The following is a 20,951-nucleotide window of genomic DNA, read 5'->3' as shown; positions in this document are numbered from 1 at the left end:
AAGTACTCGTCTGCAAAGGAGATATAAATTTTATTCATTCTATCCTAACATAAATCCTTCACAAAGAGCACTTGTGCACGTGATATGTGCAATTGAATGGTACAAGATGAAAAGGACGTGACTCTGTTGAATGAAGGGTAATTATTTTTAAGAACCAATGAATGTCTTGCTCAAATAAATGAATTAAATTTTTTTTTTCAAAGGAATTTAAATGTTTTTTTTTTCATTCTAATTTATCTTTAAAGGAATTTTGAGTTTAATAAAATTCTTCAGCACCTGATGAAGCATCTGTAAGAACCGAAAGCATGCTAGACAATTTAACCAGATTTTTACATAAAAATCTTTCAGAAATAAATTTCAAAAAATTAATAAAAAATTATTTACTCTCATTCCTTAAATTAGAAGTGTGGCAAATGAAGACAAAAAGAGACAAGCCTCAGTCAAGCTTGAACTCACTACTTTACAGAAAAATATTCAAGAGCTTTTATATGCTTAAGAGCACTCAGCAACGCGAGGCTTTAAATTGATAAAAAAAAAGATTTGAATTCAAAGCAAAAAATTAAAAAAATATTTTAGCTATTTTAGTGATGTCATTTTAAAACGAAACAGTTCAATTTAATCAATTTTTGACGTAATAAATATCACCAGATAAAAAATAAGAACAAGAATGATTATTTCTCATTTTCCTAAAAGAACTAATTATGCTGTCAGAGAAATAAATTAATTTATTGTCCTCTCATTGCTTCTCAATACTTTAACAAATTAATTTGAGTGCGTCATTGAAATTTAATTATTGTTTTAAGTTTCTATCACAAAACTATTGAAAATTTATTATCTGAAGGCGTTGTTGTAAAGGTAAATGAAGTTAATAAATTAACACAATAAAGTAATTTTAAATGCTTAAAAAATGTCAAGAAGCATTTTTCAGAGTTCTTCATTATTTTAAATTAAAAATTAATAAATAGTTTTTCTAAATTCCCTTTAATTTATCCCACAATCACATTATGAATTATTTTATCAATTAAAAATCTGCCAATTTAGCATTAATGGCTTCATGCTACCTATATAACATAACAAAGTACAGAGAAGATACTTAAGCTACTTGAATGAAAAATATCCTGATACTAATATTTTACAAAATCCCCCATGCAATCACTTATAAATAATACTCCTTCTTGCATGCATAAGGTATACATAAATCATCGTCATAACACTTCCCTCATGCACCCCCCCCCCCCTTCTTAACAGCACTTCTATGACTTGCAGCAAAATATTTTCAGAAAATGTACTTAATATCAAAATAATATGCAATACATGTAAGAAATTTGTGAGAATAATGCAAATTCCATTGAATATTCATTCTCAATACCCACCATGATACTTTAAGTAGTATAAACAACAATTTATGCTTCTTTGATATCTTTGTGGTGAATCACAAAATTTATGTTTTCCCTTGCGGAAATGACAATGGGGAAAACGTGGAGTAAATGTGCGACTCGATGGAAACTTGTAAGCATTACGGGGATGCGATGGTGCAACATTTTACAACAAAGATGCGATAGCGTGTTCCCAAGGAAGGAATTCCAATGAGTATCACCTTTTTCTGGGAAATTCCCATGAATACAATTTAGGTGCGAAAATTCCCAGGAATTGTTCACACCATCCCCCAAATATATATTTAATTTATGTTCACTGACACCCACACACCTTAATGGTCTTATCGTGATTTCCTGGGAAAATTCTCAACTGGTTAAATGGTTGCAATTAATTGTGTTGCTTTTCCCCCTGCAACGCACCCCTCAAGATGAAATTTAATGATAAAAACTAGGGCTCGGACTTTCGGTCTGAACATCGAAGCTTCGGTGATTCGAAGCATCGAAGCGTATTCGAAGCACTGCAAAAGAACTGCTTCGTTTTTCAAATGCTTCGATTATTCGAATAATCGAATAAGCTTCGAAGCTTCGAGTAATTTTTAGATATTCGAAGCTTCGAAGCTTTTTGAAATATTCGAAGCTTCGAAGCATTTTAGGTATTCGAAGCGGATGGACGACTCGTTTTAAAAATGCACAATTGAGCTGCGCTTATTTTTGTGAATTTGCATAACTTTAAGAACTTTTCTTATAAAATTATCCTCAAGCGCGAAGCGACTTTAATAAGAAACTAATGTCCATAAGAAATTTTTTTTAAATCTTTTTTTTAATGTGTTTTCAAGCGCGAAGCGCCTTTAATAAAAAACTAATGTGCTTAAGAATTTTTTTAAAATTTTTTTAAGGTGTCTTCAAGCGCGAAGCGCCTTTAATAAAAACTAATTTTCTTTTTGAAAAAAAAGGAGCGAATGAATGATTTTAAAGATTTTTTTAATTACCAATGTTTTTTTTTCGGAAAAAATTGTTTTCTAAACGAAGTTTTATGTTTGACTAAATTGTTTGTAGTTTTCGCGATTTAAGGACTTTTGAGCGCCATTTTGAATTTTTTAAGGGTCACAGGGAAAAAATCATTTTATATTTCTCAGGTACCTCCTACAGAAAACCGAATTTTCAGTCAAATAAAAAAATCATTGCGAGAGACAAAACATTTTTTTAAATAGCGAATGCACGTTTTTTTTTTCAGTAGAATCGGCCCAGTCGTTTTGTAGAAGTTTATTTGCCACAAACAGACATTCTTTTAGAGATTAAGCTTAGCCTATGTCTATCATTCAATAGGATTATAATGAGTTTTACAATAATGACCATTTTAGAAGTCATTATGCTACCCTCATTATTAACTCAATTCAGGTAGATATTCTGCTTGTCTTATTTTGGAAAGATAGTTAGAATAAAATATCCAAAAATCTATGCGACCATAACTAATAATATGTATGCTCCCATATTATACCTTCAAGTGCAATTTGCTCACACGTGATTGGGGGCTTAGGTTTACTAGTTTTTTTTTATATAGTAACAAATTTTAGAGAGAAAATAAATTGTGATGGTTTAAAGGTAGATTAGGGCCACTTATTAACCCCAAAAGAAAAAAATTTCAAAGAGAAGAAATCATTTTCATACGATATTTCCGGCGCCAAATTCAAAAATTCGCAAAAACTGCATGGTTTTTATATGGGGGCTACCTGAAGGGGGGCTTTGGGGGGAAAATGAATACGACCATCTGAAACCGCCTGTTATAAGGAGGCTCTGTACCAAATTTTAACGCGATCGGTCAAACGGTGTAGATTTGTATAGAAAAGAAGGAACGACGATTACCAACAAACAGACCTTTCTTTATTATATAGAAGATACGGAGCTTTATTGCGCTTCGCGCAAATTTGGGAGGAAAATAAAGATCGGCCCATCGGTTTAGGAGGAGTTCAAGTGCCACAAACAAACCTTTCAGCTTGTATATTAAGATTACTTTCAATAGTGCATCGTAGAAAAAAAACAATTTTTAAGAAATTATTCGTTTTCGTTTCGTTTTGTAAAGTACTAGCTAAGCCCCCAATCACGTGTGAGCAAATTGCACTTGAAGGTATAATATGGGAGCATACATATTATTAGTTATGGTCGCATAGATTTTTGGATATTTTATTCTAACTATCTTTCCAAAATAAGACAAGCAGAATATCTACCTGAATTGAGTTAATAATGAGGGTAGCATAATGACTTCTAAAATGGTCATTATTGTAAAACTCATTATAATCCTATTGAATGATAGACATAGGCTAAGCTTAATCTCTAAAAGAATGTCTGTTTGTGGCAAATAAACTTCTACAAAACGACTGGGCCGATTCTACTGAAAAAAAAAAACGTGCATTCGCTATTTAAAAAAATGTTTTGTCTCTCGCAATGAATTTTTTATTTGACAGAAAATTCGGTTTTCTGTAGGAGGTACCTGAGAAATATAAAATGATTTTTTCCCTGTGACCCTTAAAAAATTCAAAATGGCGCTCGAAAGTCCTTAAATCGCGAAAACTACAAACAATTTAGTCAAACATAAAACTTCGTTTAGAAAACAATTTTTTTCCGAAAAAAAACATTGGTAATTAAAAAAATCTTTAAAAACATTCATTCACTCCTTTTTTTTTCAAAAAGAGAATTAGTTTTTATTAAAGGCGCTTCGCGCTTGAAGACACCTTAAAAAAATTTTAAAAAAATTCTTAAGCACATTAGTTTTTTATTAAAGGCGCTTCGCGCTTGAAAACACATTAAAAAAAAGATTAAAAAAAAATTTCTTAAGGACATTAGCTTTTTATTAAAGGCGCTTCGCGCTTGAAGACACCTTAAAAAAAATTAAAAAAATATATCTTTAGGACATTGGTTTTTTTTATTAAAGGCGTTTCGCGCTTGAAAACACATTAAAAAAAAAGATTAAAAAAATTTCTTAAGGACATTAGTTTTTTATTAAAGGCGTTTCGCGCTTGAAGACACCTTTAAAAAAAAGATTTTTAAAAATAAAATAATTTCTTAAGGACATTAGTTTTTTATTAAAGGCCCTTCGCGCTTGAAGACACATTAAAAAAAAAGATTTAAAAAAATTTCTTAAGGACATTAGTTTTTTATTAAAGGCGCTTCGCGCTTGAAGACACCTTAAAAAAAAGATTAAAAAAAATAATTTCTTAAGGACATTAGTTTCTTATTAAAGTCGCTTCGCGCTTGAGGATAATTTTATAAGAAAAGTTCTTAAAGTTATGCAAATTCACAAAAATAAGCGCAGCTCAATTGTGCATTTTTAAAACGAGTCGTCCATCCGCTTCGAATACCTAAAATGCTTCGAAGCTTCGAATATTTCAAAAAGCTTCGAAGCTTCGAATATCTAAAAATTACTCGAAGCTTCGAAGCTTATTCGATTATTCGAATAATCGAAGCATTTTAAAAACGAAGCAGTTCTTTTGCAGTGCTTCGATTTTTTCTCAACACTTCGAAGCATCGAAAAGTTCGATTTTTCGGAGCCCTAATAAAAACGTTGCAATTTAAAATTATTACAACGAGATAATTCCGCATTATGTTAATTATTGTAGGTATTCAATGGGGTAGAAGAATTTAAGTACATAACACATTTTCCGAATGAAGCTTTCAATTTTATTGAAACTTTTACTCGCTGAAATTTAATATTTTGTAATAATAATTTTGTAGATAATAACATGAGATTAAAGTGGAAATATTTGAATATTAATTTTAACATTTTATGCGTTGTTATTAAAATTATTAAAATATCCATGGAGGTGTTCGTTATAGTAATAATTTAACCCACTGTACATTGTGCTGTTGTGCTTAAACATCCAACAATATTTGCTGCATTTTGCATTCCAGGGTGTTTTTGAATCAAGGGGTGTTTATCTCCCGAATATTTTGACTGATTTGGCAAATATAATCAGAATATTTCCAAAGATCTGAATATTCTCATTTTCAGCTAGAATTTAGTACTTCTTCGGCTTGAATTTACTTTTTTTTAAAGTACTTTTCAGGATTCAATTTAGTACTTTTTTTGCTTGAATTTAGTACTTTTTCGGCTAAAATTTAGTACCTACTTTTTCCGATTGAACTTAGAACTTTTTCAGTTTGAATTTACTGTTTTACGTCCTTTCTATGAATCAATTGAGTACTATTCAGGATTGTATTTAGTACTCTTTTGGGTTAAAAATAATACTTTTTCTTATTGAATTCAAAGCCTAAAGAGTACTAAATTCTCGCCAAAGTATTGAAATTCCATTTAGTACTTTTTACGCAAGAATTTAGTATGTTTTCGACTAGAATTTAGGCTAAGGTTACCCTTAAAATCAAATCATAGTATTTTTTTTTAATTAGCCATAAAAATACGTTTAAAAATCCCAAAACACCCCATCTTACGGTACTTTTACTTATTGAATTTACTTCTTAAGGTAGAATTTTCAAAAAAAAATACTAAAATCCAGTCGAAGTAATAAATTCATGCCAAAAAAGTACCAAACTCAATTGTTAAAAGTACTAAATTCTATCGGAAAACAACCTAAATTTAAGCCTAAAACATAGTAAATTCTAACTGAAAAGGTATACTGATTATAATAGGAAAAAGTACTAATTTTAAGCCGAAAAAGTACTAAATTGAATTTCACTTTAAAGCTAGAATTTAGTACTTTTTAGGTTTTTGCTACTCAGTCTCTAGCAATTTAAGACTAAAAAAATAAATATTCGTGTGCTGCTGAATATTTTGATTTCTTTGGCGAATTATCCGAATATTTTCAGTCAGATAAACCCCTTGTTTTGAATGCATATTTATAAATTGATGTCTAGATGAAATTAATTTGTATGTCCCACACGAACATATTTGCATGAGAGAATGAGAATAGATGAGAGGGAGAGAGAGCTTTCTAATTGAAAATTTAATAGATATACATAGGTATACTTTATTTTGCTAATATGTATATTACACATTATTTTTTTAAAACAAATTCCAATCAACAACACAAGAATTTTCCGTAAACATTCTAATGTGTAATGTTTTCAAAATTAAATAATACCCTAAGGTTACACATCTTTCCTAATGTAAATAGAGGAGCTTTTATACACAATTTTCCATTAAAAGCTTGTGCTAATTGTTATCTCCACTCTTATGTGCATTGTGCTTCCCATAGCTTCCACTTATTATCTCATCTGCGAGAGCATAAAGGTCATCCACATTCTGGAGCAGTGGGGCATTATTGGGGGGAAAGAGATAGAGAAAAGAATGAAAATAATCAATTAAGAGAATTTAAATGTGCGGAGGGAAAATTGGGGGCAAGGTGACACTCACATCGGTTGCTTTCAGTAAAGTTATTGCCGGATCTTCGTATTGTAAATGCTCGAGTGCTTCTGTTTTCTTTGTTACTTCCCCTTCATTTGTCTCATTTATGCCTTCAGGTACATTGCCCACATCCTCGTCAAAGTCATTGGAATTGTTGTCATCTGTATCACTATTAATACCACTCGAGAGATCATTGTGATCATATCTGTCGGTATCTGAGAAATCATCATCATCACCTACATCTCGTCTATTTCTCTGCAAATAAGAATCACGACATAACATCCACATCCTTCAGTTCAATAAATAAATTTATTCTAATTGGAAAAAAATATTGAGGATTTGTGCAGAATTTATGCTTTGTTATTTTATTTTATATCGATTTTTTGAAAGAGCAATAATAAATGTTTAATTTGCATAGAAAAATTCTGTGATTAGAAAATTATTCTCTTGTTAAAAATTATATTCCGAATCATCTGGAGATTATTCCGTTTTGATTTGAAAATATTCTGTATTGATTTTATGAATATTCCATGCAGGATTCCATTTAACCCTTTAAGGTTTATTGGGTCATACGCTGACCCAAAGACTCAATTTTGAAAATATTTCATTTTGTATTGTTAATTTTTAAATATTAAGTCTAAGTTAGTGCAGGACTATGTCTTTACAATCCCTGATTATTTCTTGGTCACAAAAGAATATCCCAAAGGACTCACAAGATCAGAAAGGACGAAAGACTGAAAATTTTTGAGTTGGGATTTTTTGCTAAAAATATCTTACTTGAGCTCAAAGGAACCCATAAAAATAATTTTAGGTTCAATTATATTGTTAGATTGATCGCGGACCTAAAAGGGTTAAGCATGAAATTTGCAAGAATGATTCTTCAGCAATTATTCCCTTTACTAAATGAAAAATTCTCCTGAATATTACGAAAAGATTTATAGTAAAAGAATTAGCTCGAATGAATAAAAACAATTATAATTAATTAACCTAAAGTTGTATAGAAATGTAAACTTTTCATATTAGAATACAGTTACTGAATATACCAGGCGCCTCCATCGCATAATATGCATACATACTTAAGAAATAAATTCTTTAGTAGCAATATCTTTTGTTATAACCACAAATTGACGAAATGAATATCATATTTTATGAGAAGAAAATGCAAAATAAAGGAAAATTATGAAAAGCAAAAGAAAAATTGCAATACAGAAAAAAGTAAAAGAGAAACGATTTTTTTAGAAAAAAATCTCATTAATTCCACCAGCAAGAAATTTGTCTGATTGTAGCGATTGTAACCTGATATAAAACACGTGGGCTTATTTAGAATCAAAGGTACACAAGCGGAATGCCTTAGCTTCCATACACACTGGAAAATATTCATGAGTTTTGTAATAAAATTATGGAACAAGAAAAAAATACCCAAAAAGGGTACATGTCGTAATTAGGCTTATCATATGTTTGGGATATTATCCAACATAATTTGTGTATGTTACGAAATTTATTTTTTTACCATTTTGTATGAAATTTGAATGCCTGTATTTCCATTTTTAGCAAATCTCTCCTCATGCCCAATCATGAGCTCTTCCTCACGCTTCTGTTGAGCCTCAATTTGCCGCTGGCGCTCAAGCTCAAGATGCGCCAATCGTTCCTTTTCCCACTTTATCCCTTGCCTCACAAGACGCTCAGCATTCCGTTCCCGTACAGTTTTTAGCTAAATTGTTTTAGGGAAAAAATAAATAAAAAGTTTCAAAGTGTAATTTATTGAGAGTTGAAGACAAATATTGACAGCTTTGAGGGAATTAATTTCTTTTTACTTTTGCACGCCTTCGAGCCATGTCGCTGTGTGTTTGCTTGCTAATTATAACCACTGGAGGGCCTTCTGTACTCACGGAGCTATTTCCAGTATATCCCTCAATGAGTAAATTTCGTGTTCTCTCAATTTCCTTAGTCTGCAAAAGGAGTAAAGGATATGAACGAAAAAAAAAGTATGTGCCAGACTTAATGGCTCCTTCAACGGGGGGTGTGCATTAATTATTTTTTTCTTGTGGGAAAATAGTTGATTATCTTATGCAAATGTGAATCAACAGGTGTTTCCCCGCCCCCACAATTTCACCAACCTAATGGCTCAATCGCTGATTGAATAGTGAAGAAGGTGGAAAAAAAGGATAAAGAATTGACTATCATTATTCGTATACGCTTTAATAAAAAACACCCCCGAAAACCTCATGAAAATTGAGATATATTCATTTAACCCCTTCACCCCTATGTGTATGTGTGTGTGGGAGCTTTTCCCCTTATTCAATGGGAGTGGGGTGGAAAAAATCGAAGCTGTATCTAACAAATAAAAATATGTCGGTAAAAGATTTGGCTTAGGCCACAAATTTGCATAATCAATAGAAGCAGGTACACTTCTTCATGGACTCCCTCGAGCATATATGGGTTAAATTATGTGAACCACAATCTATAAATATTCCCAAAAAAATTTCTTACAATATTTTTTATTAAATAAAGAAGATAGAGAATATTAAATTGCTTGAAGTTTTAACTTGATAATTTTAATTGAAAGGAAATTCCTTTAATTAAAAGGATTATGCTCTATTTTAATGCTAAAAAATTGATGATTTTATGCTCTAAGTGTTCTAAAACAATAAAAAACTTTTCATTAAGTTCCCGTTTCTAAATCTTTAAATTAAATAAATTTAAGAACTTGATTAAGCTTTTATTCTACTCAAAATTTTAAAAAGAAATATTTTTATTAGATCCACTTTCTTCTCTTAAAGAAACTCTTCAATTTTTACTTTGAGTGCATAAAAATAACATAAAATTTTTTATGTTCTCAAAAATTGAATAGATATATTTAATTGAAGAGCTTTTGAACTTTTTACGCAAGTTTTGAAGAACTTCTATTGAGAATTGACTCTTCTAGACAATTTTGAAATCACACTTCGCGAAAAATTTAAAAATTTCCTGGAAAATCTGGGTTAGAAAAATCTTCTCCATAAATTTTCTCTTCTTTCTCGATATATTTTTTTTATCAAATAGGTACCTAGTATATATTTTTAACGGATAAGAAAATATTTTTAAGGAACAAATTTTATTCCACCCGGCTTGATTACAAGAGATATGGATCAATTCAAAATTGATACAGCCTCGAGATTTGCTAAAGAGACTTTTCTCCTCCCACTCCTCCCGCAAAAAAGAAAACAAATTCACTTTCCCTAAAATCTTCCGGTATACATTATTTTCTTGTGGATTTTATAAAATATGTGCCTTTCTTACCTCCCTCTGAGCTATACGCTTCTGTAAAACAACATTGTAGTCCTCCTTGATCCTCTTCCGAAGTTCTTGCATATATTTGCGGTCCGTGAGGCGAACAACATTTGTACCCATCAGCCTTTCCAATTGACTACTCACTCGGGGTAAATTGAAGCTGTATGTGTGGAAAAAGGGTGTTTGTGTGGGAAAATAAACTTCAATTTTGGCTTTTAATTTAAAACTCCCTCCCCCACACCGTACGCTCTCGGGTGTCACACAGAAGAAACTTTCTCTTGATAAAACTTTCTTGCACGTCTGAAAAATCAAAGATTTTTTCTCCTGAATGAAAAACTTCTTTCAACTTTTCTTCCCCTCGCGCTCTTTTCCCCATGATTGTGCGGGGAAAAATAAACTTAATCGGTGAGAATGAAAATTTAATAATTTTTTTTCTCTCCTGTCTTTATTTAGTTTCAATATCTCTACAATTCTTTCTCCTATATATGGGGTTTTTTGTACTCTTCACACGAAATATTGAGAATATTGTCGTTTTACGTCAAACAGTGCTGGAAGTCGAATATATACTTTTGTGTGCTCACGAGCAATTCTAGACGAAAACTGAGTCACGTACTACTTATAAGGAAAAGTTCAAGTCTACACCTTAGCTCCAAGCACCACCAAAAGCTATCATGTGGTGGAAAATTTGTTGATTTTGCCACGTGATACGCCGAAATTCAGGCATATGGTGAACTTTTTTTCTCATTTTTCTGCCACGTGTGAAATGCAGAGATAATTGCGTTAAATTGTCCATGGGAATGTGGGGATTTCTGTGAGACAGACAGACATTTGTTTTTTGATATTAAACTGTCTTGAAATTATTTCAAAAAGCACGATAAATGTCAGAATAAAAGCTATGAAAAACCCTAAAAGATTTATTTGAATAAATTGATTAATAATTGTTAAAAAAATTAAAGTTTCTTTCAGATTTCTCAACTTGATGAAAAAATAAAATCTACTTAATTGTGCTTATTAATTTAGTTAATTTCTTTTGAGCTTTTAACACTACAATTTGCAATTTTTATTAGAGACTACAAAAAAAGATTTTAAGCATAGTAAATTAGCTAATTACTATTAGCATAATTTTTCACACAAAAAATTGATTCTAGAAAGCTTTTCCATCTGAATTCAAATATTTCTCTCCAATTAAGCTTTCTAGTTATTCTTGTACATTTTTTTATCCCTACCAGGCGTCCCCATCAGTTCTTGTGATTTGTGAAAAATTTTGAAGAGAAAATCAAATTTAAGAAAATAATTTTTAATTTTTTTTGGTGGCTTTAAATTTTTTTTAAACGTATTGTGGGAGTGAAAAATGGGGAAAAAGCAACAAATCACAAAAAGTAATGCCACAAAGTAAAATTCCTGACCGGAAAATTGCCCCAACAAGGCCGTCTAGTCAACACTCCTAAAAAGCTTCCTAATAAATGCCAAAAAGCTCCAGCAACTTTGAACCTTTTTTTCCTTCTCATTTAATCAAACAGACTGATTTCTTTCGGAGATTATATAATTGGGTGAGTTTGTTGGTGAGTTTAAGACAGATGAAGAAATAATAGAATAAAGTTGTAGATTGAACGATAAAGTCCTCTTTGAGAGTTAATTCACAAGATTGTGAATATTTTTGTTGTGCTGATGATGCAAAATTGAACTGCGAGAGATGAATTGTATTTGTTGGGAAAATTTGATTTTGCTTTTCCCCCATTTCCATATAATAACTAAAGCAGAAATATTTTATCTCACATAATTGAGAAATATATAGCATTGAATCAATGAATATATCAATAGGAAAATTAATAATTTGGCCTGTGGGAAGGATTGTTGGCAGACTCTTCATTCACAAAAATTCATACAAGTATTTCTATGAGGAGCAATAAAATTCTGTTTTTTGGGGAATTGATGGGGATGGGGGAGGTTTATATGGCGTAGACTCCTACATAGAAATACCACCCCCATGAAGGTCAATAAAACATAGATATGGCATTTAGAGCTTTGAAAAAAAGGAAAGAAAGAAAGGAAAAAAAAGGCTTCAGCTATATTCCCAAATGGGAGTTCATAAAGTAATGTCATTCTTCCGCCAGCAGTGTCTTGTAGAGTATTGCTTGTATTTGATGCTATCGCTGTGCTCATATTGCGATCACCAAAAGGAATGGAATACAATCTTGCGTGTGAAATGGAAGTTAGACATTTTATGCTTACACCCCTCCACCCCCCACCTTCCCAAAAGATTAATATAGAATTAGAGCTTCACTTACTCTCCAAAAAGCGTATAAAATATGATAAATGTGTAGCGAAATGTATTTCCATTTCAACACCCCATGTGCTCATGGCACCATGTTAGCCTTCAGGGAGGTATATATTTGGGCGAAAATTTTAACAGCACCAAAAACTCAAATTAGCAATTTACTGTGCCCAAAAGAGTATTAAATTCGCGCACTCATATTCACGTGGCTTTGGTGTTTTACCTCACTTTGAATTTTTCTTGAAAGTTTATTTAACATTTTTTTTTGGCTTCTTTGGATGAATTTTCAATAATTTCTGTGAAGAAAAATTCAGCAAATGATTTAAAAGATTTCGGAATGAAAGAAACTCATTTAACACAGCAGATTGTATCCAATTGGGGGTGAAGAAGTTCCTTTGCATTCCCCAACATTAATTCCAAAATGTCCAATAAACATACAATGAATGAAATATGTAACGTTTATGGCATAAAGTTGAACATACTCTATAAATCACTTGTTAAGGATCATTTTATGTACAACATGCTTTCTATATGAAATTTTATATGTATACCGGAGCTACATACATACATAATCATTCTACCTACATAGTGGAGTTTGGTTTATTATTTGGTTGCGTGGTATTAACCCGTTAACTCCAAATTTCACTTTAAATCCCCAAGAGATGGATGCCTTTTGATGCGGAGAATTTTTTAGTGGGAACTTTGCTCGCTCTCTTTGTATTTGCAGTCATGTGGAAAAGTCGCATTTCCCAGAGGAAAAATATTTTCCCACACCCTCCATTGATTCTTAAGGAATTTTTAGGCATAACATACCTTTCACATTTGGAAGAATTCATACATACAATTCTTGCTGAAACCCCTCCGGAGAAATCTATTCCAGATATTCGAATGATAACAACAAAAATTCAGGTCGAATTTCGGGGGAGCTTTTGAATTATTTTTAAGGATTCACAAACCTTTGCGTGACCTAAAGTAATTTATATAAAGGTGGAACTTCATTGCATGATAAAAAGGATTTTTTTCACTAAATTTTTCAATTATCACCCTTAATAATTTTTTCTGTTAAACTCCTTTGCTTTTTAGTGTCTATGGTGGTGTTAATTGTACGTACTCACGTAACTAATAATTTATTTTTCCATCGAGGAAGAGGCGTAAATTTTTTTTTTTTTACATATAATTACAAATTGTTTTTGCACCCTCTAGCGTAGGGGAAAGTGGCCTAAAATTACCTAAAATCGATAAGACTTTAGCTTAAGCATTTTTAAGCTTTTTTTTTTAAATTTCATTAACGGAGCTTTTGGAAGTTTGAATTGGGCTACATTCCCTTATAAATTAAACGTTAAAATGTCTAATTAAATAATCATTTAAAATAGAAATAGAAAAACTCCTCACCTGCAGTCAACAATTGGTCCAACCACAAGATTTTCCTCTTCTCTGAAGCATTTTTTCTTTCTACGAAATCTCCGCAATTTGTATAATCTCTTAGCTTTCTCCTTGGCCTTTCCACTCACACTCTTCCTCCGCACCGACACCTCAATGTTGGCAGAAATTTTTCGCACTGTCTGCTTCCGTGTTGCAAGGAATACCGATGTGAGGGTTTTCATTGATGAAATTCCACCAGCATCCCCCAAATCCGATGACTCTTGATTCTCCAACATTGGCTTACTATCACGTTTCTTTGGCTCCTCTGGCTCTTGGGGTGAATTGAGGGAAATTGCCTTTCCGCCCAGCCAATTGTCCAAAGCCTCATTCTGACGGTCAATGAATAAATCGAGATTTACCCAAAATCCCTTTTCTCCCATTTCACTAAAATCTCTTCTTCTCTCTCGCTTTTCTATGTGATTTTCCTCTTGCTCTTAAAACTCTCCTTCTCTCTTCCTTTGAAATTTCTTTCAACAATAAAAGTAACTTGCGTGGGCGGATGTGAAAATATGATTTTCTACGCGGAGGCCTTCTTTTAAAATGAAACTTCGATGGTGAAATGATATTGCTCTGGGTACAATCGTATACCTGGGAATTATATAAAAAGTTTCCCTAGTGATGTTATCAACATATTGGGTGTTGATTGGTTGTTTATTAGAACGCTATATTTGGCACTCTATATAGCAAATCATGCACATTTATGGATTTTCACATATATCCGTTACATCTCTGACACGTTGATTGATTTACTTTCAAAACCATATATCCCACAGACATTCATCACGTGTGTTTCACTCTGAATCTCTCTCTCTCTCTCTCTTCACCCTGTAAAGCTCCCTCGCTGCACAAAGCTCCTCGGGGATTTGTAAAATACCAAACTCTCAATAAAATCCTTTACAAGAAAACATTATCTTGTTTTGCACCTCCTCTCTATTCTTCACTGAATTCCATGAAATTGTAAGCAATGCAAAGTATAAAATGCATCCTGTAGGGTGTGGAGGTAGAGCTTATGGGAAAATGATATCTTTTGTAATGTGATTTATCGCCTGAAACAACAAAATGCATTAAGGGGATACATACCTTTCTTTAATCTGCTGCGAAAACGAACTAATTCTTAAAAGTTTTTTTTTTAATTGACGCTATTTCGAGGTTTTTTTATGTGTGATTTATTCATCTTTAATTAGGCCTTTAATATGCTTTGGGAAAAGTCAGGAAAATTCCAGGATGTAGAATTAATTTTCACGCAAAAACTAGAATGCTTAAAGAATTTAGAGCTTTAGTGTGAAAGCTCTGTATAAACAAATTGCGAATATGCATGAAAATTCCCATTAAAATAAATTGAATATGGTAAATTATGTAGAAGATACTTACATTAGTAGAGGCTAATTTAATTTCAATTTTCCAGTGATATTTGATGCAGTTTTAAGTAAGAAAATTGAAATTTCTTTACCAACATTAAATTATGATTTAACAAACTTTGAGTCAACAGGGCATTTTAATTGTGTTTATAGGATAATGTAATAAAATAAATTAACTAATTTAAATTAAAGTTCAGTTATTGGACAAATTTGTAAACACTTTGATATGATAATCCCACAGAGCTTCCCTTGCCATGCCTAAAAGCCTTTTCAAACCTCTAATTGCATATGATCATCACGTGAAAATTTATGGAAACTCCTATGAAATTGAAGAATATATTGAGAATAAAATAAATTCTAATGCAATATCAAAGGTATAAAACCCCTTTAAGCTCTTTTTGATACGGAGAAAAGTAAGAAAAATATTAATGTCAAATGCAACTGCATCTCCGAGTCCTCATTTACAGCGAAAGGACACGGCAAAGTAAACAGAAAACAATAATGGAAAGTATTTAGTTTCACAAATAGAGAAATGTTTTATTTTTCTATGAATAATATCATGTATCATTTTAACTCTGATTTCAACCAGAGATCTTCAAGACGTGTTGCTCTATTTACAGAGGAAAAAGTTTGAAAAAAGCTCTTGAGAGACATTTTTCTTATAGAAGCTTTCAATCCGCTTTTAAGAGACCTTAGATCTTGGTAAATTCATGTTTTAATTAAATGAATACAGAATATGTTACTGAGAATTGCAATTTTAATTAAAATCTCAAAAACATCCATGAAAATCAATTAAAGAAAATTGCAAAAATGCATCGAATTCTGCAATCTCTGAATTTGCTCTTTTTTTTAGAGGAGAAAATACTTTAATCTACCAATTTTGCAATATTCAATGTCGTTGACTCTCTTGGCAGAATGTTAAAGAATTTTCATTGAAATATCTTACTCTATATGTCTGTGATTTCCATTAGCCTCTATCAACCATCAACTGCATGTTCCTGCATATTATGCAACTCTCATGAGGAATTTCGTAAAGCTCTTAAATTGACTTGGGAGGAGGAAATACCAATAAGACAGACAATTCACGACAAAGACTGGTTAGTTTGAGGAGTGACTTTTTTTCCTTCATCGCAATTCGTTATGCTTTGAAATGGAGCTTGAGAGTAATTCTATATTGCAGAAGTGCTATGTATATGTATATAGATACGGAGTTCTTTTTTGTAACACCCACACTGATGTGACTTTTTCGCCACAAGCTCACGTAGTCTCGTTTTTTCTCCTTCCTTATAATTTGGTAAATAAACAGAAATATAAAGGCAAACATTCATCCCAAATTATCCTTAATTATAAATAAACTTCGTTAAAATCCCATGAACACACATGGAATATATTTTGGGACGGTGGAAGGTTATTTGATAAGTAAAGTAAATTTTTAGCTGGTTTAAATTACTTTTTTTTATCTGTCTATAGGGCTTTTCTTCAAAAAGAAAAGAAAACAAACTTACCATTTTCCACTGGAATTAGCTGGAACTATGCCTCTACCTATTTTACCATCTCTTTAGCATTTTAATAAATTTACCAAACTTACCAAAAAATCTTTGCACGAGATTCACGTTTTTTTTGCGTATTGAAGAAATTCAATACTCATCTTGTCCTTCAAGTACAATTTTAAATTCTCCATCTCATTATATTTTTTCCTGAAAATTTATTTATCAAAGTAAAAATAAAAATACTCTCCTTATCCTAAAAAAGAATAAATAATTTGTTGGGAAATATAGGAGACAATTTGATGGAAAATCAATCTCCTGTTGACGGGAGATGGAAAAATTCAAAGAAACCATCAATTTGGTCGCGCTTGAAGAAAATTTATGCAATCACGGAATTTGCAGCATATTTTGCATGGCATGTGGGTAAAAATAAAGTGAATGCAACTTTTTACACTGAAACAAAAAAAATGAATTAGCAAATAGTCGATGTGCATATGAAACCCACAAGATCAATGTCACACCAGCAGCAGCACCTATGTAAGAGATCGGAGACTGATATTTAACTTAAAAAAAAAAAGAATTTATTTATGCGCGTACCTCGTGGCAGTGTGGTGTGCAATAATTGCTGGGCGCGCGACTATATAAAATGTTTGGTGTGGTCGTGGACAGGTAAAAATAATTTATCAATTAAATAATATCCGCATTACACACACGGTGTTGAGCTGCTGAATGAGATGTTTCTGTCTCACTTCTTTGCTGCTGTTTTTTGTTGTGTTGTGTGTATTATTTACTATTTTCGTCACTCTATAACAACTCTGCAAAATGAATACAATTAAGTCATGCTAATGCTTTTAGAGGTGTATCCGTCTCTATTAAGAGTTCAAGAAAATTATTTTAACACCACACATGGTCTCGTGCAAGAAGTAATAATAATTTATAATTAATAGGGTGTCCTATGATGGAAATAACACAAGCATTTTACATAATTTAATGTGAAGAAAAAGACAATTTGGCGCTTTCAATATTTTGATAATTTTTTTGATTCAAAACAAACACTAAATATTTTTTCCTTTCAATTTTTTTTGTGAATGGAAAAAAGCTTCTGGTTTGAAAATTGTATCAATCAGAGTTGAAGATTTGTTTTATGTAAGATTAAAGATGAAGATTTATGCTTCTAGCTGGGTGGGATTTTGTTCAAATTCTTAAGCTAAAAGGGATAGATAAAATTGTAGATTTTTCTGAGCTTTTTACTACTTCCAGAAAGAGCTTTTAGTATCTGCAATATTCTTGCTATGATAAATTCATTCATAAATAACTCAAAAAGCACCAAAAGCTTTAAATAAATATTTGAAAGCTGGAAATTAGAACTTCTTCGAATAATTATTTATTTATTTTAACCGCTATTAACCCTTGGAGGATTGAGGTTTCTAACCTCAAAACTTTTACCTTAATTTTCTCTCAAATAGATAATGTTGTTCTAAATTTTCTTTCCACGAACTTCCTCTACATAAAATATGTAGAATTTATCACAAAATGTTAAATTATAATTTAATTTTGAAATGATTTAAAATAGTCAAATTGGTCACGGTGGCCAACAAAGTCTTCCAAGGGTTAATTAAGCTTGAATAATATTTTTTTCTGAATAAGGCACCAGCTGATAATTCCAATAAGAACAGGAATTAAATATCAAATGATGAAGTACTGCAAGGATTCCTTTTTAAAATAAAAATTAATTTCTAAATATTTAAAATATATTTTTAGACCCTAATATTCTTATGTTGATTGAAAGACAATTTACGAAAGAATAGCTAAAAAGTCTATATAAAAAAGAAGAAAAGCTCAATCTTTTAAAGAAGATTCTTTGTTGAATTCAAAAATTATAAAAAGACCAACAAAAAAAAATCGTTAAGAATAATTTATTGACCTCAACTTAATCTTCAAACTATTAATTTTTAACAAGAAAAAGCATCAACTCTGATAGCGGGAGTGATTGTTGTCGCGGAATTGTTGGCGTAACAAGAAAAATCAGTTGAGAATCGCCCTGTATCAATGGCTACAATTTATCACAGGTGTTATTTGGAATGTGCTCTACTGAAGAAATTTACACACAAGGGGAGTCAAAAGATTGTTAAATTGAGAGTGGTAGGAAAATTCTTGCTCCGCCACGATCGACCTATAAATATGGTCAGAGTTTCAGTGTCAGGCATCAGTCCATTGTCTCACGTTCAATCTTCAAGAACTCCCCCCGAGAAACCACACCAAATTAATCAACATGAAGGTACGGTGAAGATTTGTTGTGTGGGTGGTGTTGTGTGGAAGTGAAGATTTGCTAATTTTGTGTGATTTTGTTCCATTTGTAGGCCATCCTGTGCGCTCTTGTCCTCGTTGCCGCCGTTGCTGCCACCCAGGCTTCCGTCTTGGCTCATCCCTATGCCTACTCTAGCGTGTGGCCAGGTGCTGCTCCCTACCACTGGACTGGTGCTCCCCTTGCCTACACTGCTCCCCTTGCCTATGCTGCTCACACCTATGCCGCCCCAGCTTTGATTGCCCATGAGGGAAGCTATGTTGCCGCCAACCGTGGATCCGTCCATGTTGCTCCTCTGCCAGGACACATCAACTCCGCTTCATCCATCAACTTGGCCCCTGCTCCAGGAACCTTGTAAATACCACCAACACCTGCCCGAGGATGTTCCATTGTTTCCGCCAACAGTCAAGTTATATAATTTATTTGTGAACTCAGCAGAGAAATTTATAGAGAAAATGTTTTGTGTGGAATTAAAAGGAATTTCAAAGTAAATTTCATATAGACTTTTCAAACCAATCCCTCCCCTATAAGGCCAATAAGTGTCAAAGAAGAAATATGAGGAAAAAACTTCTGAAGCACTTTCTCGCGCGGCAATTTAAGAGTTTCATATCGAAACAAGGATATTGGTTTTTATTCCTTTGGGAATTTTTCAGAGAAGTGATTTTATTGAATTTTAATTCAATAAAATGTTATGAATGGAATCGATTAAATTTCTTCATACCTCAATTTAAATTACAATTTCAAAAGTTTTATTGCTTCATTGGATTGTATTTCCTGAATCTCCAGGGAATTTTCTTCAGCAGAAAATAAGAAAAATTATGGTGTTATGGTGTTATTTTGTGCTACATTTCTTGAGGCTTTACCACGAGACATTGCTGAAATATTCTAAAAATCCTGAATTGAATTTTTCCCAAAATGAGCTTTGACTTCTAAAGAAATTTAATTTCAAAAGAAAAAAATGTTTAGGTATGAAAAATTCTAAAGCTATTGAGAAGTGTTTGATTTATTTTCTTTAATCGTCAGCTAGAAGCTTCCCTTAAGATTAAGAATCCTCGAAATTGAAACAAAATATTTTGAACTTTTATCAGAACTTTGCAGATTCTTGAGCTTTTTTATAGCTGAAGATTTAAAGCTCAAAGCTTACAAATATTTTATATTTTAAATACTTCTCTAGGGTTAGAAATATTCTTCAAGAGTTTAAAAAGAATCTAATATTAATTGAAAAAATATATGAAAGCACACATTTGACCTATTTCTATCCTTTTTTGACACAAATTTTGAATGGAATGGAATTTTAATTACAAAATTAGAGAATAAATTGTACTCAAAATTAACTGCTTAAATTTTGTTTTTGACCATCTGATGCTATAAATATTCAAGCATAGAAAGCTCCTTATCATACTTTCAATGACTTTTACTAAAATGTTTAAAACTCATAAATTAACATAGAAATTAAATTCAAACTAGTGCTCAACGCACCTAAACTAGTAAAAGAAAACTCCTAATAATGATTGCACATAAGAATAATTTTCTTCTCACTTTTCTCAGCTAAGAATAATTTAATTAAATCATGTTCATGAGATATTTTTAGAGCAAAAAAAAAATAACTTTCAAACATTCGTACCATATGGGGTGTTTTCGTGAAATTATCTTTTGACTTCCTTAAACATTAAGAAATTGCAATGATTAATCGTTTCGTTGAGTTTTCCATTCTCAGCTGCCACACACCTTTCATATGTGCATTAAAATGTAAATTTATGCACAAAACTTCACCGAGAGAGAATTCTTAAGATGTTTATAAATACTTAAGGTACGTACTTGTTTGAATTCATTTGAGTAAAGTACTTTCGCCAAATACAACATAAGTTAGAGAAGAGATGGTAGTCCCAAAAGTCAGTTGAAGACAATCACAAAATTTATGTTGTGAATGTTGCTCCCTCAACTTTGCATATCTAAAAAATTGAACCACAACAATTTGGGAGTCAGATGACGATGGAGGCGATTAAATTGATGCCGATAAAACAAGAAATTCCCGAAATTTGTCGTTTTATTTTTTTTTCTTTCGTCACACCGCAAGAAGTGTTTTGTAGCGACAATTTATA

At 31.9% G+C, this 20,951-nt stretch overlaps 2 protein-coding genes across 2 annotated transcripts; one reads left to right on the top strand and one right to left on the bottom strand.

Annotated features, from left to right (window-relative positions):
- Positions 1 to 6,330: 6,330 nt before the first annotated feature.
- On the bottom strand, positions 6,331 to 14,306 carry LOC129791403 (inner centromere protein A). The gene is made up of 6 exons (XM_055829565.1): positions 13,670 to 14,306; positions 10,012 to 10,162; positions 8,547 to 8,681; positions 8,243 to 8,443; positions 6,742 to 6,987; positions 6,331 to 6,630 (listed from the first exon to the last, which is right to left on the bottom strand). The coding sequence occupies exons 1-6, from the start codon at positions 14,077 to 14,079 to the stop codon at positions 6,541 to 6,543; spliced, it is 1,233 nt and encodes a 410-aa protein (XP_055685540.1). The 5' UTR covers positions 14,080 to 14,306; the 3' UTR covers positions 6,331 to 6,540.
- Positions 14,307 to 18,630: 4,324 nt separating this feature from the next.
- On the top strand, positions 18,631 to 19,341 carry LOC129791409 (adult cuticle protein 1-like). Its single transcript, XM_055829572.1, has 2 exons — positions 18,631 to 18,822; positions 18,905 to 19,341. The coding sequence occupies exons 1-2, from the start codon at positions 18,817 to 18,819 to the stop codon at positions 19,205 to 19,207; spliced, it is 309 nt and encodes a 102-aa protein (XP_055685547.1). The 5' UTR covers positions 18,631 to 18,816; the 3' UTR covers positions 19,208 to 19,341.
- The last annotated feature ends 1,610 nt before the right edge of the window (positions 19,342 to 20,951 follow it).

The sequence above is a fragment of the Lutzomyia longipalpis genome, chromosome 2 (genome assembly GCF_024334085.1).
Source record: "Lutzomyia longipalpis isolate SR_M1_2022 chromosome 2, ASM2433408v1".
Taxonomy (NCBI): domain Eukaryota; kingdom Metazoa; phylum Arthropoda; class Insecta; order Diptera; family Psychodidae; genus Lutzomyia; species Lutzomyia longipalpis.
The sequence above is the reverse complement of the archived record's forward strand: the minus strand, read 5'-3'. Positions and strand labels throughout refer to the sequence as shown.